We start from the raw sequence: 18,476 nt of genomic DNA on the forward strand, positions 1-18,476 counted from the left end.
TATGCTGATGACAGCCAAATATATTTCTCTATGCCTTTAACAACAGCATCAGTTAAGGATAGTGTGTCTCCTCTGAATGAATGCTTAGAGACAGTAATGAGCTGGATGAGGAAAAACAAACGGAGGTGCTTACTGTCAAGGGCCCTAACCTGGGCTTGGAGGTGTGTCAACCAATTTTGGATGGGGTTACACTCCCCTGCGTTCGCAGCTTGGGGGTGCTTCTGGATCCATTGCTCCAAATGATGCTTCTGGAAGAATGAACGGAGTAGGTTGTGTGTGTATGTGTATGAGTAACACTTGACTAAAATAGACAAATTATTCACTAAGAGTCGCTACTCATATAAAGCCATTAATTTCAATGGGCCTAAAAGCTTGGCTAACTTTATCTGGATTGATGCCTGAAGGCAGCCTTCCTCAACATGGTTCTCACCACTTAATTTGGACTGTAACTCCCATCATTGATCATTGTCTGACAGCAGGTTTTATTTGTGTGTGACATTTGACCATATGTAGACCAATTATTCACTGAGAATAAGCAGTATGAGAAATCACCATGACTAGCAGAGAAGTGCTTGCAGGCTAGAATCTTCTGTAAAGAGGTACAACTCTATTTTATTCCTTTTTAAAAAATAAATAATGGTTCACATAGTAATATCCCTATTTTATTAAAGACAGTGGAAATATTTCTGAAAGAAGAATAAGTAACAAGGAGAAATATCTTGGCTCTCAGTATTAATAGATGGGGTGTCATTTCCTGAAAATATATTTTAACAGTGATAAGGTAATTTTTTATAGCAATAAGGTAATAGTAATAGTAAGAGTTTATCAAATTACCAAATATGGTCATCTGGTGCTTTTATTCAAAAACCAATTTGCATTTTCTAAAATGCAATTGTCCTGCTCCAAATTTAAATAAAGGAAATTCAACAGTTGTCATATATATGTTATGTAATTTTTTTCATTTTTTAAAAAATTGAACGACATTTAGATGTTGATATGAGTACATATGCAGATTTATAAACCAATCTTTTCAAGACAGTTTGAAACCTTTGCAGAATTTTTCTCAATTTTTTTGTGGCAGCTAAGAAGAAATTAATGACACATTTTATTTGTTAATATTTATTTAAATGTATGTTGAGAAGACACATTGCAAATGAACTAGAAATAGTGGCTCTAATCTAGAACAGTTTTTCCTATGCAGAAGGAGATTTGCTCATGCATGGAAATTGATGTATCATTGTTGCATACAGACACAATCCAGAGAGCTTCAAGATACAGGCTTTTAACAGGTGGGACTGCACTGGTGAGCCATTCACATTTCCACAACCTAGTGCAAAATTGTGCAGTTGTGTGCACTTGTGTTTATACAATGCATGCAGAAAGTGTGCTATGGCTGCCTTTTATCCCATTGGTGGAGAAAACAAATGCAAACATTTAATGGTTTGATTCAATTGCCGGATCCTATCTTACAAAAGTTTATGTGAGTTCAGAGTAGTGGCATTTTATAAAGGCTTTGTGACTTGTCCAGGTAAATAGTTGTCAAAAAATATTCTTTTAAACATCTCCAACCTACAACAAAAGAGAAAAAGAACAATTATAATTTTTCTCCCAGGAAAAAGCTAAATTGCGTATGTTATCAATAGGATTGTTTGTACATAAAAATGTAAGAGCTTCAATGAATCAGGCCAAATGTCCATCAATCCAGTACTCTGGGAAATCCAACTGAGGCGTCTTCCATCCACTTTGTGTTTGCCCCCCCCCACAACTGGGATCTTTGTCCTGTTCCACCCCCCCCCCAATAAAGTTAGGCAGGTGCAACCCCATCCAGAACAGGTTCAACACCCTCTATCTGGTCAGCAGAACCAACTCAGTCTTGTCTGGATTGAGTTTCAGTTTATTAGCCATCATCCAGTCCATTGTCACAGCCAGGCACCGGTTCAGCACATCCACAGCCTCACCTGCTGAATTTGAAAAGGAGAAATAGAGCGATGTGTCATCAGTGTACTGATGACAACACACTCCAAAACTCCAGATGACCTCACCCAACAGTTTCATGTAAATGTTAAACAGCATGGGGGACAAGACTGACCCCCATGGAACCCCATACTGGAGAATCCACGGGGCCGAGCAATGTTCCTCAACTACCACCTTCTGGAGCCGGCCTGCCAAGTAGGAGCGGAACCACTGCAATGCAGTACCTCTGGCTCCTAACTCAGCCAGTCGTTCCAGAAGGATACCATGGTGGATGGTATCGAAAGCCGCTGAGAGATCAAGGAGAATCAACAGAGTCACACTCCCTCTGTCTTTCTCCCAACATAGGTCATCATACAAGGGCGACCAAGGCTGTTTCCATGCCAAAACCAGGCCTGAAACCCAACTAAGATGGATCCAGATAATCAGTCTCATCTAAGAGTGTCTGGACCTGACTCGCAACCACTCACTCAAGGACCTTCCCCAGGAATGGAACATTTGCCTCCAGCCTATAGTTATTTAGATTTTCCGGGTCCAGGGAAGATTTCTTCAGGAGTGGTTTTACTACTGCATCTTTCAGATGGATTGAGACCACTCCTTCTCGCAGAGAGGCATTAATCACTTCCCTGGCCCAGCCAGCTATTTCATCCCTGCCAGCTTTCATTAGCCAAGAGGGGCAAGGATCCAATACTGAGGTAGTTGCAAGAACCTGTCCATGCACCTTGTCAACGTCCTCGAGCTGTACCAACTGAAACTCATCCAAGAAAACTTAACAAGACTGTGCTCTGGATACCTCGCTAGTTTCACCTGCTATAACACTGAAGTTCTGGTGGATGTGAAAGATTTTATTCTGGAATTGCCTAGCAAATTCATTATAGCGGGCCTCAGATGGTTCTACCATGTCCTTGAGGCCAGCATCTAATAGCCCCCGGATTTCTGAAAGAAAGGATCTGTGTTAAGACCTCTGAAATACAAATAGTGGTATATTTCACATTAAAGCTTCCATCCTAGATATATTATTTCTGAAATAAATGGGGAAAAGGTTACTTTAGGCCTATGACACAGAAGAGGAAATTAATTTAAATTTTGAAAAATATTAATTTGTGGTTAGATTCCCCCCTTTTTACTATTAGGCACCCTTTATATAAATAATACATTTAGTTACTTCTCTCTCCTGCATGTCAGATGTTTTCCCTCAGTGGATGGCCGCTGGTCTGTTGGAAACCTGAAGAGCATGCCAGTAGTTGCAAAATGCGTACCCTTTGTTGGCTCAAAAGCTGCATCTGTAGAAGAGCTACAGATGTGATAATATATGACTGTGCTTGTATATGTGGGAAGTGCCTTTTCCTTCAAGTAATGACAGGAGTTCAGCAATGGGGTAGCAGGTGGGGTGGCGAGCCCCACCCTCCATCCCATTGCTAGACTTCTGTTATTTATGGAATGCCTTCCACAAAGGGGCTCATCTGGTGTCCACATTGTTACCTTTCCTGCACCAGGCAAAGGCATTTCTCTCCCCACCCCCCGAGGCTTTTTAGTTTTTTTAGATTTTGATTATTGTTTTTAGCCTGTCCTTAACCTCTTTTATTTTGTGAGCCATGCTGAGAACCTTTTATTAAAGGGAAGGATACTATTGTATGTCCCATTGATTTGAATGGGTATGATTAAGAGCACAATCCTATACATATTTAGGCAAGGAGCTGTAGGACTTTCTTCTGTCTAAACATGCATAGGACTGTTCTAAGTCTAGTTGAATTTATCTAATCCCCTTTTAAAGTAATTTAAGCTCGGGATCCCTACCACATCTTGTGCCAGAAAGTTCCATGTGTTCACAATTTTTGATTTCAAAAAATAAACCATGTGAAATATATAAGGAAAGGAGGATTTTGTGTGTGTACGTGTGATAAGACTGCAATCGTATATTTATTTTTTAAAATGAGACAGATAATATACTCAAATATAATATATTCAATATAGTTAAATAACTCAGAGGACATCGTCTATAAGAGACTGGTATAATAACCAAACATTATTCTGGTACAAAGTTGCTTTTAACTCACATTTTAGATGATTTTTCTAAATGTCTCCACGGTTTCCAACATCTTTTATTCCTCCACTTTGCTGTCCCGTGACTATTGCAAGTCTGGTGAATGGAATGATTTTCATCACGGTTTTCTTCATGGAATACCACTTAGAGCGCCAGGTTACCCAAGTAATACCATTGTCGTATCCATCTGAACGAGGGTCTTCGTTACTGTAAGTACCACCTAAAATGTAAGCAACATCATAATATGTGAGTGGGTTGTCAGATGATTCTTAAGACTGATATCTGTGGAGTGTAATACTGTGTATTTGCTATCCTTCTGCTGCCAGCATTTACTTCAACTTTTCTGTACCCTGTGTTTAAACATGTTTATTTAGAAATGCTGCTAAGTTCAATGGGACTTACTTCCAAATAAGAATGCTTAGCAGCTGTCTATATGCAGGGAAAGCCCCGTGAGGGCTGTGAATCTGTGCTGCGTCAGTTATATGATGCAGCCGCAGCTTTGCAGCCACCGCAAGGCTTTCCCGTAAAGCAATGCTTTGAAAAAGTCAGGGACTTACCCCGACATTTTCATTGGAAGCGAGGTCAATATGGCTCTTCTGCTATCTGACCTTGTTCCAGGGGCCAATCCGGGGAGTGGTGTTGGTGGAAGGTGGCCAGTGACTGGCATCCCTCCTTGGCATGGGGATTACTTGATACCACCCCGGGTGAGTAAAACAGTGGTGTATTGCGGAGAGGCAGCGCCAACTCGGCACCATGAAGACTGGGCCTTAGTTTCCACACACCAGTAAATATGTGATATGTAAAATATCAGTTAAGCAGCAAATGACTGATTTTTAGCTTTCCTATTTCTAGATTCCAATTTTTAGCCTTACAATTTCTAGATTCTAATTTTTAGCCATGCTCTTTTTAGATTCATCAAAGGAATCAATGGAAGCTTCAAACCACAGAAAAATACAGGTATTTCGCTATCAGGTGACATCATAGCACAATAGATGCTTTAATCCTTGACTACTGAAGAGACTAAAGCTACTAGGGTGACCATATGGAAAGGAGGACAGGGCTCCTGTATCTTTAACAGTTGTATAGAAAAGGGAATCTCGGCAGGTGTCATTTGTATGCATGCAGCACCTTGTGAAATGCCCTGTTCATCGCAACAGTTAAAGCTGCAGGAGCCCTGCCCTCTATTGTATCTGGTCACTCTAGTATAGTCACCCTAATACTGCACCATACCACAGGTGCTTTGGTGGAAGCTACATGCTTTCAAGAAATGCTGCCACAATGCTGAGTCACACAAGGAAGGCATTCTAGCGTAGACCTCCTCCTAGTGCACCTATTCTATCTTTTCCTTTTTATAAGCTCCCTACCTTCGTGTTTCCTCTTTTCAGAAGAGGAAGTCCAGAACGAGCACGAGGCCCATTGAGTCCGCTGTTCTAATGGCACTGCTTCTCCTGCACACAGCAGGAGAGAGCAGCAATTCTGAGTTTTAAAAAAAATCGTACTTAAAGAGGGGTTTTTTTGTCACGCAAGGAAGGCCAGAAGGGGCGGAAGGCGCGTGGGAGGCAGACACCGTCATGTGAGGGACCTGAGCAAACTCTCTGAGTGCCCAGTAATGAGTGTTCAATTAAACATTTGTTGGCTGGAGCTTTAACAGACTTAAGAACAAAGATGTAAGAAACGGTGGGGAAATGTAGGAGGTTTACGATGAAGTTGTCTGGATACCCTCCATACAGTTCTCTGAGTAAGGCATGGCGATTGCACAATAAAAGCGTCATTTGGAAGCCCCCTTGACCACACATTGCGGGGAGGGGAGGGAGTTCATGTGATTACCTTGGTAGTATTTGCCATTGAGGTTAGCAGCATGACATCTGTTCATCCACCATCCAGATGAAGACTGTGCAGCACAGTTACCATCATATTTATCATTGTCATTGTCGTGCGTGCTGAATTGCATGCCGTTGTGGGAGGTAAAGAATTTATCGCTTGGATCGTCTCCAAAGTCAAAACCATCAAAGGCATCCCCAGCATCACCGCCAGCAAAGAAGGTGTACATCAGGCGGTAGTTATCCGCTTCATTTCCCAGTTTGAAGTGGGCATAATCTGCATGGCTGTGGAAAGAAAAATGTTTAAAATGCCAAATTTTAAAAGTGTGCTATTATTATTATTATTATTATTATTATTATTATTATTATTATTATTATTTACATTTATATATAAATTTAATGGGGTTTTAATTTGTGTATCTTTTAATGTTTTAGTTCTTACGTTCACCGCTTCGGAATCTGTTTCAGATATGGAGCAGTATATAAATTTTGTAATTATATAAATAAATAGTGCACTGCCACTGCTCAGAATGTGGCTTTTTGGACTTTGGCTCGGGCAAACTGTAGCACAGTGGCTGAGAGATCGAAGTTTTAAGCTCTGTCATTCTCACTGGACATCACACCTGCACCAAGCCCCATAAAACCTCTGGGTGGCCCTACAAAACAGACCATAGCTCAGGGCACTATTTATCCTAGGGCCGGTCCTGGCAATACCACCACGTGGCAAAGAAAGCCAGAAAGCACCCAGCATTTGCTGCTATGACACTCAATCCCAAACAAAGACATTTCCTCAGATCCCCACCCCCCACCCACCCCACCCAATACCCATCCTTTACTCCCTGGAAAACTGCTGTGGATGTGTTGTTTCTGAAGCTGTGGTCACTAGTTCCTCTTAACCTTCATAGGCCATGTGCAGCCATGCTGTCAGCAACTACACAATCTTATAGTGATCTTAGAAAAGGAAATGAGGAACTTGTTAAGAGCAAGTTCCCATCATGCCCTCGTTGTAGGGTGGCCAGACACATAGCCAAAAGAGGAACACATCACCCAAAAAGAGCGCAAAAAGGGATACATATTTACAGATTTTTTTCATGTGCCAGTTAATATGTCTAGATGCAAGTTTAGAATTGCTATTACCATCTCCCCACGCTGTCTCCCCAAGTTGCCCATCAACAGATAATGCTGTGTGTTGCTGGACCACTTGCAGGCCTCTGCTCTCCCTTCTTACGGTTCTTAAACTTTAATCTCTGAACAGCTGTTCAAACAGATAACATCTTCACATAAAGGACTGTCCTATGTATGGCCACCCTGGTGCATATGCACAGAATGGACTTACTGAAATGCCTGAAAGTTTAGGTAGCTAATGAGTGAAGGCGTCCCCATATAATAGTAATGAACTGTGAGCCATATTCCTAAAAAAAATGGTACTCGTGGCATACCTTTTTTGGCCACTCCAGTCCTCCAGTTCTATCCTCAAGGCATATGGAATAGCTGTTTGAGTGCTTATTAAATGAATCTTTTCATTTCCCAACCAGAATTCTGTCTGGTCATTTGGTGACAGGTGTCCAAATCCTTCCTTGTACTGGATCTGGTTTTTGTTAAAATCTTCACTCCCATCAAGCCTCTGATAATGAATTGAAGAGAAGAGAGGAGGAAGGGGAGATTAACAGGATTAGCATTTGCTCTCTATAACTGATCTACTGTTATACATTAAACTCCATGCATTCAATTGACAGTCCACCTACCCTCTGGATAACTGTCCATCCATTGCCCAAATTATCTATTTCACAATAGACCAGAAACTGCTCCTTGGCTTTCTGAGGTTTGATGAAGTAGAGGCCGCTCTGTCTGGCACCTTTATTAGCAATGTCTTGGCAGTCTATAAGAAACACATAGGAGAAATGGCCAGTAGTTTAACTGCAGTCCATTCCATTGTATTCACGTTTTAAGTAAGCAAGACTGAAAGAGATCCTCAGCATTATAGCTATTTATTACGTTTTTACTTCATAATTTGATGGGAAGCCTTTGCCTAGGGGTTTGTGCTGTAGCTAAAGCATGATATATGTGGCATGTAGGATAAATGGTGTATGTTTCTGTCATTTTTTATTATTATTCCATTGGCGAAAATGCCCACAAAACGCCATGCCAGCAGTAATGGCTGCTTCTGCATAATCTGTGGGTGTAGGGATGAATAAAGCATCATGAACAATGATGGAGGTAATAATAATACATAATAAAAATAATAAATTTGAATTGTTATTTTACTGATACTTTCATGGATATTGTCTGCTAAAATGCTTTGTGGGAACATTAGTGTGGTGGAGGCAAAAGCAAGAACCTTCCATTAAAATGGAGACATAGGGAGAGAGGTAGGTGAAGAAGACCACAGGCCCTCCTCCAACTGGGTTTTCCCTCCACCTTTCTCCCCCCAAATACACACACCATCGGCTGCCCTATCAGATAGATGCCAGTAGAGCGAGGGAAGGACATGAGGACAACACAAGAGGCCTGTTCCTGAACTCTCCCTGCCCACACAGCCATTGACCACCTGTGGGAAGGATCCTGAGGAGTTTTCATTGCTTAATATTGCTCTTATGATATTGCTGTTACTTGTATGCTGCCTTGGAGGGATTTGTATCCTGAAAGACAGCATATAAATCACCTAAATAAATAAATAACACTACAACAGTTCTCATTGTCTTCGAAATGACAGATGTGCAGATCAACCTGTTTTTACATGTTAACATTTCAGGCTGTTGCTGGCAGCACAATGATTTCATGCTCCATACACTGAAAGCTCCTTGAACATAGAAAATCGGATGTTGGGCATAAGTGTCCTAGCCCAGCACTCTCCCTAACATGCCTGTTTTCGATGTTCAGAGCATTTTTATATTGCTAAGCACTCAAGCATTTTGTTGTTTATTCGTTCAGTCGTTTCCGACTCTTCGTGACTTCATGGACCAGCCCACGCCAGAACTTTCTGTCGGCCGTTGCCACCCCTAGCTCCCCCAAGGTCAAGTCTGTCACCTCCAGAATATCATCCATCCATCTTGCCCTTGGTCGGTCCCTCTTCCTTTTGCCTTCCACTTTCCCTAGCATCAGCCTCTTCTCCAGGGTATCCTGTCTTCTCCTTATGTGGCCAAAGTACTTCAGTTTTGCCTTTAATACCATTCCCTCAAGTGAGCAGTCTGGCTTTGTTTCCTGGAGTATGGACTGGTTTGATCTTCTTGCAGTCCAAGGCACTCTCAGAATTTTCCTCCAACACCACAGTTCAAAAGCATCTATCTTCCTTCACTCAGCTTTCCTTATGGTCCAGCTCTCGCAGCCATAGGTTACTACGGGGAATACCACTGCTTTAACTATGCGGACCTTCGTTGTCAGTGTGGTGTCTCTGCTCTTAACTATTTTATCGAGATTTGTCATTGCTCTCCTCCCAAGGAGTAAACGTTTTCTGATTTCCTGTCTGCAGTCAGCGTCTGCAGTAATCTTTGCGCCCAGAAATACAAAGTCTGTCACTGCCTCCACGTTTTCTCCCTCTATTTGCCAGTTATCAATCAAGCTGGTTGCCATTGGGGAGTTAGTTTCATTATCATCTTTAAACATCTCATTTTGACAAGAAAGTGTGGGGTAGAAATTGTATTAAAAAAATTAAAAAGGTATTATCCAATCACTCTTACCTTTTCCACTTAATTCTTGTATCTGGACAGTGTCTTTACATGGCTGCTGACATTGTGCCTCAAGCTGAGCAGTCTTCTGCTTTAATAGTTGAATTTTATTATTGTTTAACATGACCATTTCTGTCAGTTCCCTGGAGATTAAAAAATCAGTACAGTATAAATTGATTGGAACAAAACTTGAAATCACATGGTCTACTCAGACCTTTCTTCCACATGTAGACCAAATGTGTGGATGGGGGAGGGGGATCGTGCCTCCCCCCATCCCAAGTTAAGCAGAGCTTACGTCCCCCACCCCTGTGGACGCACAGAAATTGGGTTGGAGCCACTGAGGAATCCCCTCCCTTCTCCAAGCCTTTAGTATAGGCATGGAGGGATGATCTGAACAGGGCTATAGATGTTTTCAAATCAACTAAGTGAGACTTGTGTTTTCAAGAAGAATGGAAAGCCTTTTCCCAAGATGTATTAACTTCAGAGAGACTAGTTCTGAGTCAGCTTCTGATGAGATGCGAGCTGGACTGACTTTCTCTCGCTTTCCTTTCACTCCGCCCGTTTTAGTCTGTGGCGTACTCTAAGATCTGCTAACCCCTCCCTGTGCTCTCTCCATCAGAAGAATGTTGACTTTCCACTGACTGTTTATTATTTGCCCTTGATGAGATAAGCTCTAGAGAGGGTTCACTCCCAGCTAGTGAAGAGCTTGTGAGAGTTTCTCCCCCACTGGTACAGGCTGACCTGTTTCTTACACCGACTCCTCTACTTCAGAGTCTAATTCTGATTTATCACTTGAAACACCTTCTTCCAACCCAGGGAGAGCAGAGCTAGACATGACATTGTCAATGTTAATGTATATGTGCAGGTAAAAATATTTGAAATAATGACTCTAATTTAAATAGAAATAGAACACTTAAGTATCTACTTCATCTGCTGTCTAGGTGTTAACTATCCATTGTACAACTTCAAGGTCCATACTGATCTCCCTTCTTATGATTTTTTTTATCATTAGACTGGACTTGGACTGGTCAGCTCTCTGTAAATCAGGAAACCTGCCCACGTTAACTGTGTATTTTTATGTGGTATATAAGAATAGGCATAATGAGGAAATGCAAATAACAAGAGATACCTTCCATCAAAGCAAAGTAGAGAGGCACAAAGCTCACGAGGAGAGCTTGGGCAGTGTCTACTTTTTAGTCTGACCTACTTCACAGGATGGTGAGAATAAAATGAGGTGGGTGGGAGAATCGTATACCTTGCCTTGAGCTCACCAAAGGAAAAGATGGGATAGGAAACAGTCATACATATTATTCTCTGATCATTTTGTTCTTTATCCTGAAAAGGGTGAGTATGTAGAATGGTGGAAAGGCGGATATAAATAAAATAAGTAAATAAAAATAAAATAAAAAATATCGTTTCAAATAGCTTCTGCTTTGGTTCAAATTCATGATATGTTGTATAATATACTCTTTCCCAATCTGCCCCCATCCCTGCAGAGCCAGTTGACTGGGGATGATAAGAGTTGTTGTCAACACCTCTGGAGGACACCAGGTTGAGGAAGGCTGATTACAGAAACTGTGCTTTTTAGATGCAGAAGAAACATCTAGTATAAGAAGAGCCCTGCTGGATCAGACCAAGGGTCCATCTAGTCCAGCATTCTGTTCACACAGTGGCCAACCAGGAACCAACAAAGCAGGACATGGTGCAATAGCACCCTCCTTCCCATGTTCCCAAGCAACTAGTGGTCACAGACTTACTACCTCAGATTCTGGAGGTAGCACATAAACATCAGGGCTAGTAGCCATTGACGGCCTTCTCCTCCAGGAATGTATCCAACTCCCTTTTAAAGCCATCCAGATTGGTGGCCGTCACTATAGCCTGACCCTAACCACATTTAATCAAAAGTAAGCCCCACTGTTCAGCGGGGCTTGCTTCCAAGTAGACAGGCATATGATTGTAGCTGCTTAGACTGCTTCATTCTCTTGATTGGATGATAAACCTGAAACAGGAAAGTAATTTGTCTTGTGCAGATAGGCATATAAGGATATAGGCATTTTCATTTATACATCAGCAGAATTTCTATGAGGAAAACTAGATGGAAAGTAGTGAAATTAAACAATGCAAACATGGCCTGCATCTGAAGCAACAGCAGAAAATACATACTGTACTGTAGTTTCATAATTCAAGATACTGTTTTCGTATCTGAGGATTTCATCAATGATTTGTCTGGACTTTTGAGTATAAGCAGGTATCACATCTGTAGAACAGGCACAAATGTGTAGAAAACATGAGTGATGCAATAGTGAATAAATTGGAAAGTAAAAGAAAGTTGCATTGTAGTGGCCTCTGCGTTCTCACTTGGCTGAGTTGATGGGTCTGTGTTGTATGTTTGTCGGATCTCTCGGATAGTTCGTTCCGTTGAATGTGAAGAGTTGGAGATCTCCTGCAACATGTGTTCAAGTACCTGGAGGTCGTTATCAACTGCATTCTGATAATTACTCAAGAAATCTGCAATCCCACATGTGGTGGGGCAAAAACTACCCTAAAAGAAAAGAGGACTTTTAACCATTCGACACAATAGTAAAAAACACAAAACACATTTAATGTTAGAATTTCTCCTCTCCAACACAGACAGATGCTGTGGTATATGACATTTATTTGCAATAGAGGGGAGTCTAGAACAACTCAAATAGTAATGTCAATAAGCTTATTTCAAATATTGCATGCAGTTAGTAGTCAATTTAAAAAAGCAAACTCCTGTTTTTAATAACAGTTTCATAATGTTTAAAACAGCCTATAATCTGCGATGAATAAACATTAGTAAAAAATGCAAGAATGGCACAGATAGGGACTTACAAATCTTTCATCCAAGATGCAGCAGTTATCACGGCTAGCAATTTGCTAAATAAAAAAGAAGACAAAACAGCACTTTCAGTGATTTTGCTACTTTGGTTATAACTTCAGCCATTGTTTAAGCAGATCATTGATCTGTCCAGTTATACTTACAGCGGTGCAAGCTGAAAACAGGACAGCTAGAAGAGGCAGGCAGATGTTGAACTTTGGTTTCATTGCGCCTACAGCTTCGTGAGCTCCCAGACACTGAAGCGCTTGAATCGATCTGGCTGCGGAGGTCTGCTCTTGCTCTTTGCACTGCACAGTGACAGCTTGAGGGATCAGGCAGCGCACGGTGGGTGGACACAGTATTGTAAATAGGCGGGGACAGTGAAGAGGGAGGGCAGTCCCTTCCGACCCTTGTGGGGGTGTTTCCTGGATTTGCTGGCTCCTGTTCTTTCCCCTTTCAGCACCTACATATTGCTTGGCCACAAGCCATACCTTAAAGTCCTCCTTTGCAAGGAGAACAAAAAAAGTAGCGGAAGGACACATTGGCCCTATGGAGCAATGGCTTCCAGTAATCATTTGTAATAAACCTGACCTGTATCTGTGAAGGACTTGAATGAAAGAGATAGCAAGGGTCTCAAGAGGAACGCCACGCTGTTACCCACGTCAAACGTTCAAGCAGCTAAAAAGTGATCACCTTATTCTGTGTAATGGCTTATGCCCAGGGCCAGCAGACTTCAAGCAGCAGATGCTGGAGGGCAGGGAGCAGCAGGAAGATGTTGAGTGTGCCATGTGGCCTGTCTTGTGCCCCTTTAGCTACTTGTACTTTGTGGTTTTCATTTTGTGAACTGCCCAGAGAGCTTCGGCTATTGGGCGGAATAGAAATGCAATATATCAAAATAAATAAATAAATTCAACTGCCAGTCCAGAGAGATTCTCTACATGAAATGGAAGGGGCTCCATTTTGACCTTTGCTTCCATTTTTTTCTTTTATAAAATCTCTTGGGCCAGCCCTAGATACGTTGTGTTTGAGCACCCCAGTTTTGCCGTTATAATTGTTGTTGGTTCAGACAAGATTTTGAAAAGTTTTCTTTGTACTCATAAGCTTCTGGGAGAAGAGGTTAAGTTTTCCTAAGGATGCATGGGCAACTGTAGATATGTCACTAAATGCCTCAAGGAGTGGATAGTGTTTCTGAGGGCCAAACGATACTTGATGATTGTCTTCCCATTGTGATTAGTAAGCAGGGGAGGGAATCCAATTCCAGTTGGGACTGTGGCAGCGGGTGGGGGGGGAGGGGGGAGGCTGAGGTTTAAAGCTTCCCTCTCCCCACATCATAATCCCAATCCCAACTCCTCCCCTTTTGCCGACGATTTTATTTATTTATTTATTGCACTTAGATCCCACTTTTTTCCCACTAAGGAACCTTAGTGACATATATAATCCTCCTTCTCTCCATTTTATCCTCACAATAACAACACCCAATGAGCTTTCATGACTGAGTGGGGACCCAGTCCAACAGTCTAGCCACTACACCACTCTGGCTCTCAGAGCTTCTCTTCATTAAAAAAACCCCAAAAAACCAAAGCTGCCTTCTTCTTCTGTTTTTGTTCTGGGATTGCAATTGGCTCAATTATACAGGTAGCCACAGGCAGCCATGTGGCTTGGATTCAGTACTTCCTATCTCTGTGTCCTCCATTCAATTCAATACAACATTGCCATCTATTGGTGGAATTATAGCATAACGACACATTTACATCATGCTGATTTTGTTTTTTGGTTTTTTTTTTTAAACATCTGATTGTCTCTGTGTTTTCTGACAGCGAGCTAAGGAGGGGATAGTGCAGGAGACGTCCTGGCTATTGACAACGTCATGTAATCAACCCACAAACTTCTGTGAGTGGCCAGTCACGAGAGTGCTGTAAATCACTCATTTAGAGAAGCCCTCAGTGTTTGTTAAACATAAGGCCAAACCACATGACAAATATCACATCTAGTTTCACCTTGAGATGGCTTCTTAGAGTGGCCTATTCTTCCTGGCCGGCACTCTCTTGGGCAAGATCCCACCCCCAGAAATAAAGAGCTACATGAGAAAGACTCTTTGGAGCCATCCCCCAGGGTCTTCCTTGTTGCTGCCACAACTCGGAACAGGTTAGGAGTGACATGTTTTGGAGAAGGTGAATTATTCACTTTTCATTCTATGAATGTGCAAAGTGATTCAGAAATGTTCATTCAGATAGTACATTATTTTCCAGAGAAGGGCCATAGAATCCCATAGAATGCAGGCCCATAGAATCCTTACGTTATTATTTATTTACTAAATATTTGCCTATCCTTTTAATCTGGAATATTACATATGTTCATAATGGGGGAAATTCCTCCTCACTAGCCATCTAACAGTGCAGCTGCAATGGGTGCTGTATGCTACTCAGTTCAATGTTGCGGGTTTTTCATCTTCTCTCTCTGAAATGCATTTGTTTGTCTATTTTTTAAAAACTTATATTGACTTTTTTTCACAAGTGAGCTCAAAGGAACTTACAACCTAAAAACATTGTACCAAACATAAAAACATCTAAAATTATTTTAAAAAATCAATGTCACGACACATAAATATCACAACACATAAATCATGGAGGAACAGAGAGAAATATCAACTAAACATGGAGCAACCGTATTTTGGCCAGATGTCTAAATGAAAAAAGTGTTGAAGCCTGACAAATTTCTCTTAAGAGGGCGTTCTACGAAGAGGGGCCACTTCTGAAAAGGCCCTGATCCTAGTGGCTGCTTACTGTATCTTGTTCAGCCATGGAATCTCAAGCAAGATGTTAGATGTAGAAGGGAGCTGGTGGGAGATAAATATAGAAGAAGGAGATCCTTCTTCCATATTGAAGAACCTCCAGGTTGAAAGCCATTTAACACTTACCAAATGTAACCAAGCACCACTTCTGCATAGGTCTTATACATTGAATGCTTAACACATTTAGGGGTCATATATACTATTTGTTTTGTACTCTGAGATTCCGTTTTCCTATCATTCTTCTGAGTCACCAGCCTACCACTCAAACTGGGCCAGAGTGGGGGCTGATACAAAGCTAGAGATGTGACAGTCAGCCCTTAATAGTCAATTTTGACCTCTACAAAGCTGAAAGAACATGCAACAATAATAAGACTGCAGCATCTAGTTATTTAACTGGTTAGCTTAATTGATTAGAAAATGTATAGTCGACTTAAAAGGTTCCCCTTTTGTTTAAAAAATATAATTTAAGATACACGTACTTACAGTAAAAATGCAAATGCCAAACATTCCCATCGTGAAGGAATCATTTCTTCCTTTATTTCATGAATGAGGGTATGCCTAGAGTAAGATTATTCCTGCCATGTTACATATGCATGCAATTTAATAACATATGCTTCTTGCTTCAGAACTATTGTTTCTTTTACCTAAATGCAAATTTAATTGATCTGTCTAAAACTCATACAATTAGCAGCTTATGCCAGTATCTTTCCATCAGGACCTCCATAGAGCGTTCATGGCTCTAATTAGAGCTTCAGTGAAACACCCTAACATATTGCTACATTTCAAATTTTTGGTTCTCATCATTCATCAATAACTATAACTACTGAGGTATCCTAGAAAAGGAATTTTGACGTTATTCAGGGCTTGCCCAAGAAGCACAAGATGGTGGATCCCATGCCAAGTATAGAAACTGACCTATCTGGCAGTTGAACCTTACTTCAACACTGTTGACAGGACACCATCCTTAACTGCATTTGAGGCTAGTGAGGTAGTTTTAGGGGGTGCAAGGCTGGTGGCAAGGCACACACAACTCTGTCCTCCAGCACCCCATTGCTGCTGTCACTCCCAGCTCTGTCAATTGGAGAGACTTGCTGCAAAATGGTATGGTCAACTCTGCTACATAAACCTGGATCTGGGTAATTAGTCGTGATATAACATTACTTCTTAAGGCCACAATCCCATACACACTTACCTGAGAGAAACCCACATTGAAAACAACATGACTTCTTTCTCAGGCATGCATAGGATTGCACTGCACAATCTCTTCTTGAGAAAATGCTAAGACAAATCAATAAACTCTTCTTTATAGTTAAGGATTTCTTGTTATCTTGATTCCAGAGAATGAGAAAAACAAGAAGAGTAATTTGATACTTTGAATTAAGACCCCATCTCCCCCAAGGTATTTACTGTTGTCATTCAGATTGCTTTTTGTTTTGCTACGGTGTCCTTAGAGAAAGTCCTTTAGAAAATGATTTTTTAAAAAAGAATGGGCAATTCAGTTTTAGAGGCCAAATCCTTGTGTGTCCAGTTGAGCAATTTTTTTTTACCCTTCCTGTGGTTTATTGACTGATTTCTCAAGAAACTCTGGGTGATTATTGCAAATGGAGATAGAAAGAAGATTTCTTAAGTCTAGGTTATGTCTCTTTCTCAAGCTGATAAGAAAGGTGAAATTGGTATTTATTTTGGTGTGTGTGTTTTTAAAAAAAGAATTGGCCATTTAGTCTAAAACATTATATATCATATTTGTTATGTAAATATAGGTTTGACTCAACCTTTGTTAGCTTTTCCCTTCAAAGGAACATTGGCAAGTTGTCCTGAATGTTCCAGATGAGGGGAACATGTTTTGCATTCAAGTTAACCAAGCAGAGAAATCCAATCACATGCAACAGGACTTCCGCTTGCGCAATGCAACTTCCACTCATGCAGTAGGACTCTCCCCATCCTCTCCTTCCTCCTGCAGTTCCCTGCATGTCTGCCAAATCTGCCTTGGAGGGTCCCTCAGCTCTCTGGAGCAGATATGGGGAAGCAGGCAGAGGGCTGCAGGCAGAGGGGAAATCTGCTGTGCCAATGGTTTCCTTCCTATGGTGGAAAGACACTGTTGGATGCAACTCTGTATGTCTCTCTGTTTATAATGCAATTACAGAAAATTGGGTAATAGGTTAGGACACCTATGGAGAATCTAAATAAAGTCTATAGATTAACCTTGTTTCTATTTTTACATCACAACAATGCTGGGGGCCAAGCAGTACAATATGTTAACATGGCTGATGTTCAGACCTCTTGCTTTGGGATGGAATCAGAACCTGACCTGGCATAAGCCAGCTAGCCAAGGCGGGATGACATGGGAATGTATTGACAGAATCACATTGTGCAAGTATTTCATTAACCTTTTTACCATCTTGCAGATTGTTTCTGATGATGCATCAGCACTTTGAGGCTCACAGGAACATTATACAAGCTCACACCACTGGTCCACCTGGCCCAGTATTGTCTACACTGACTGGCAGCTGATCTTCAGGGCTTTAGATAAAAGTTTTTTCTCAGACCCACCTGGAGATGCCAGGAGTTGACCCTGGGCCCCATTGCTCTCTACTAATTCAGTCTATATGCAGAGAAAAGATGAGAATATGTGCTATGAAATATCTAATACTCTTGGTTTGGTTATACTCATGTTGGTGTGAAAGATTAGGGTTGCCACTTTTTAATCTGACTTGGAGAACCTTCCATCACCTAGGGCTTGCGTACTAGTTGCAACCCTTCCTAAACTGGGCTACCACTATCCATGCTGTGGTAACTTCCAGTTTAGACTACTGAGGATCGTTATATGTCGGGATGCCTTTCAAGGCTATTTGGAAACTGCAATTAGTTCAGAACATACTTGCTAGCCTGCTGACTGGGAGTGGACAATGGTGATTACCTTCAAAGTTTACATGGCTTAGGACATGGTCACCTGAAAGGGCACCTGCTCCAATCTGAGGGTGATCATGAGCTCCTTCAGATCATCTTCAGAAGTCCTCCTCCAGGTACCTCTGCTATCTGGGCTGAAGTGGGTGCCCTATTGATGGAAAGCACTCACCTGTTGCATATTCTATTGTTCTTTCAGTACCAGGCTTTTTAATCCCTGAGGATTAAATGCTGCTGTTTTATCCTATTGATTTATTCATTTTGCTTTTGTTTATTGTTTTAAGTTGTTGTAAATTAAGTTTGATGAATACAGTGAAGAAATGAATCAGGTTTTGCTGCCTGCCTGTGGACTGGAAAACAGAGGTGGGGAGGGGAGAACTAGACTGGAGCAGGTGAGTTCTGTGTGGTGTAGTGGCTAGACTGTTGGACTGGGAGTTGA

At 41.4% G+C, this 18,476-nt stretch overlaps 1 protein-coding gene across 1 annotated transcript; it reads right to left on the reverse strand.

The window, feature by feature from the left end:
• Positions 1-1,103: 1,103 nt before the first annotated feature.
• FGG (fibrinogen gamma chain) lies at positions 1,104-12,688 on the reverse strand. The gene is made up of 10 exons (XM_063135376.1): positions 12,507-12,688; positions 12,357-12,401; positions 11,859-12,042; positions 11,664-11,757; positions 9,513-9,643; positions 7,581-7,714; positions 7,275-7,459; positions 5,843-6,120; positions 4,029-4,235; positions 1,104-1,569 (listed from the first exon to the last, which is right to left on the reverse strand). The coding sequence occupies exons 1-9, from the start codon at positions 12,567-12,569 to the stop codon at positions 4,045-4,047; spliced, it is 1,305 nt and encodes a 434-aa protein (XP_062991446.1). The 5' UTR covers positions 12,570-12,688; the 3' UTR covers positions 1,104-1,569; positions 4,029-4,044.
• Between the last annotated feature and the right edge of the window lie 5,788 nt (positions 12,689-18,476).

This window comes from Elgaria multicarinata, chromosome 10 (genome assembly GCF_023053635.1).
Source record: "Elgaria multicarinata webbii isolate HBS135686 ecotype San Diego chromosome 10, rElgMul1.1.pri, whole genome shotgun sequence".
Lineage (NCBI taxonomy): Eukaryota > Metazoa > Chordata > Lepidosauria > Squamata > Anguidae > Elgaria > Elgaria multicarinata.

Coding starts and splice junctions, on each gene's coding strand:
- FGG (XM_063135376.1), bottom strand. CDS start 12,569: ATGAAACCAAAGTTCAACATCTGCCTGCCTCTTCTAGCTGTCCTGTTT. Junction 9,644..11,663: donor AATTATGAAACTACAGTACA/GTATGTATTTTC, acceptor TTTAATCTCCAG/GGAACTGACAGAAATGGTCA. Junction 6,121..7,274: donor GACTGGAGTGGCCAAAAAAG/GTATGCCACGAG, acceptor TTCTTTCCACAG/CCATGCAGATTATGCCCACT.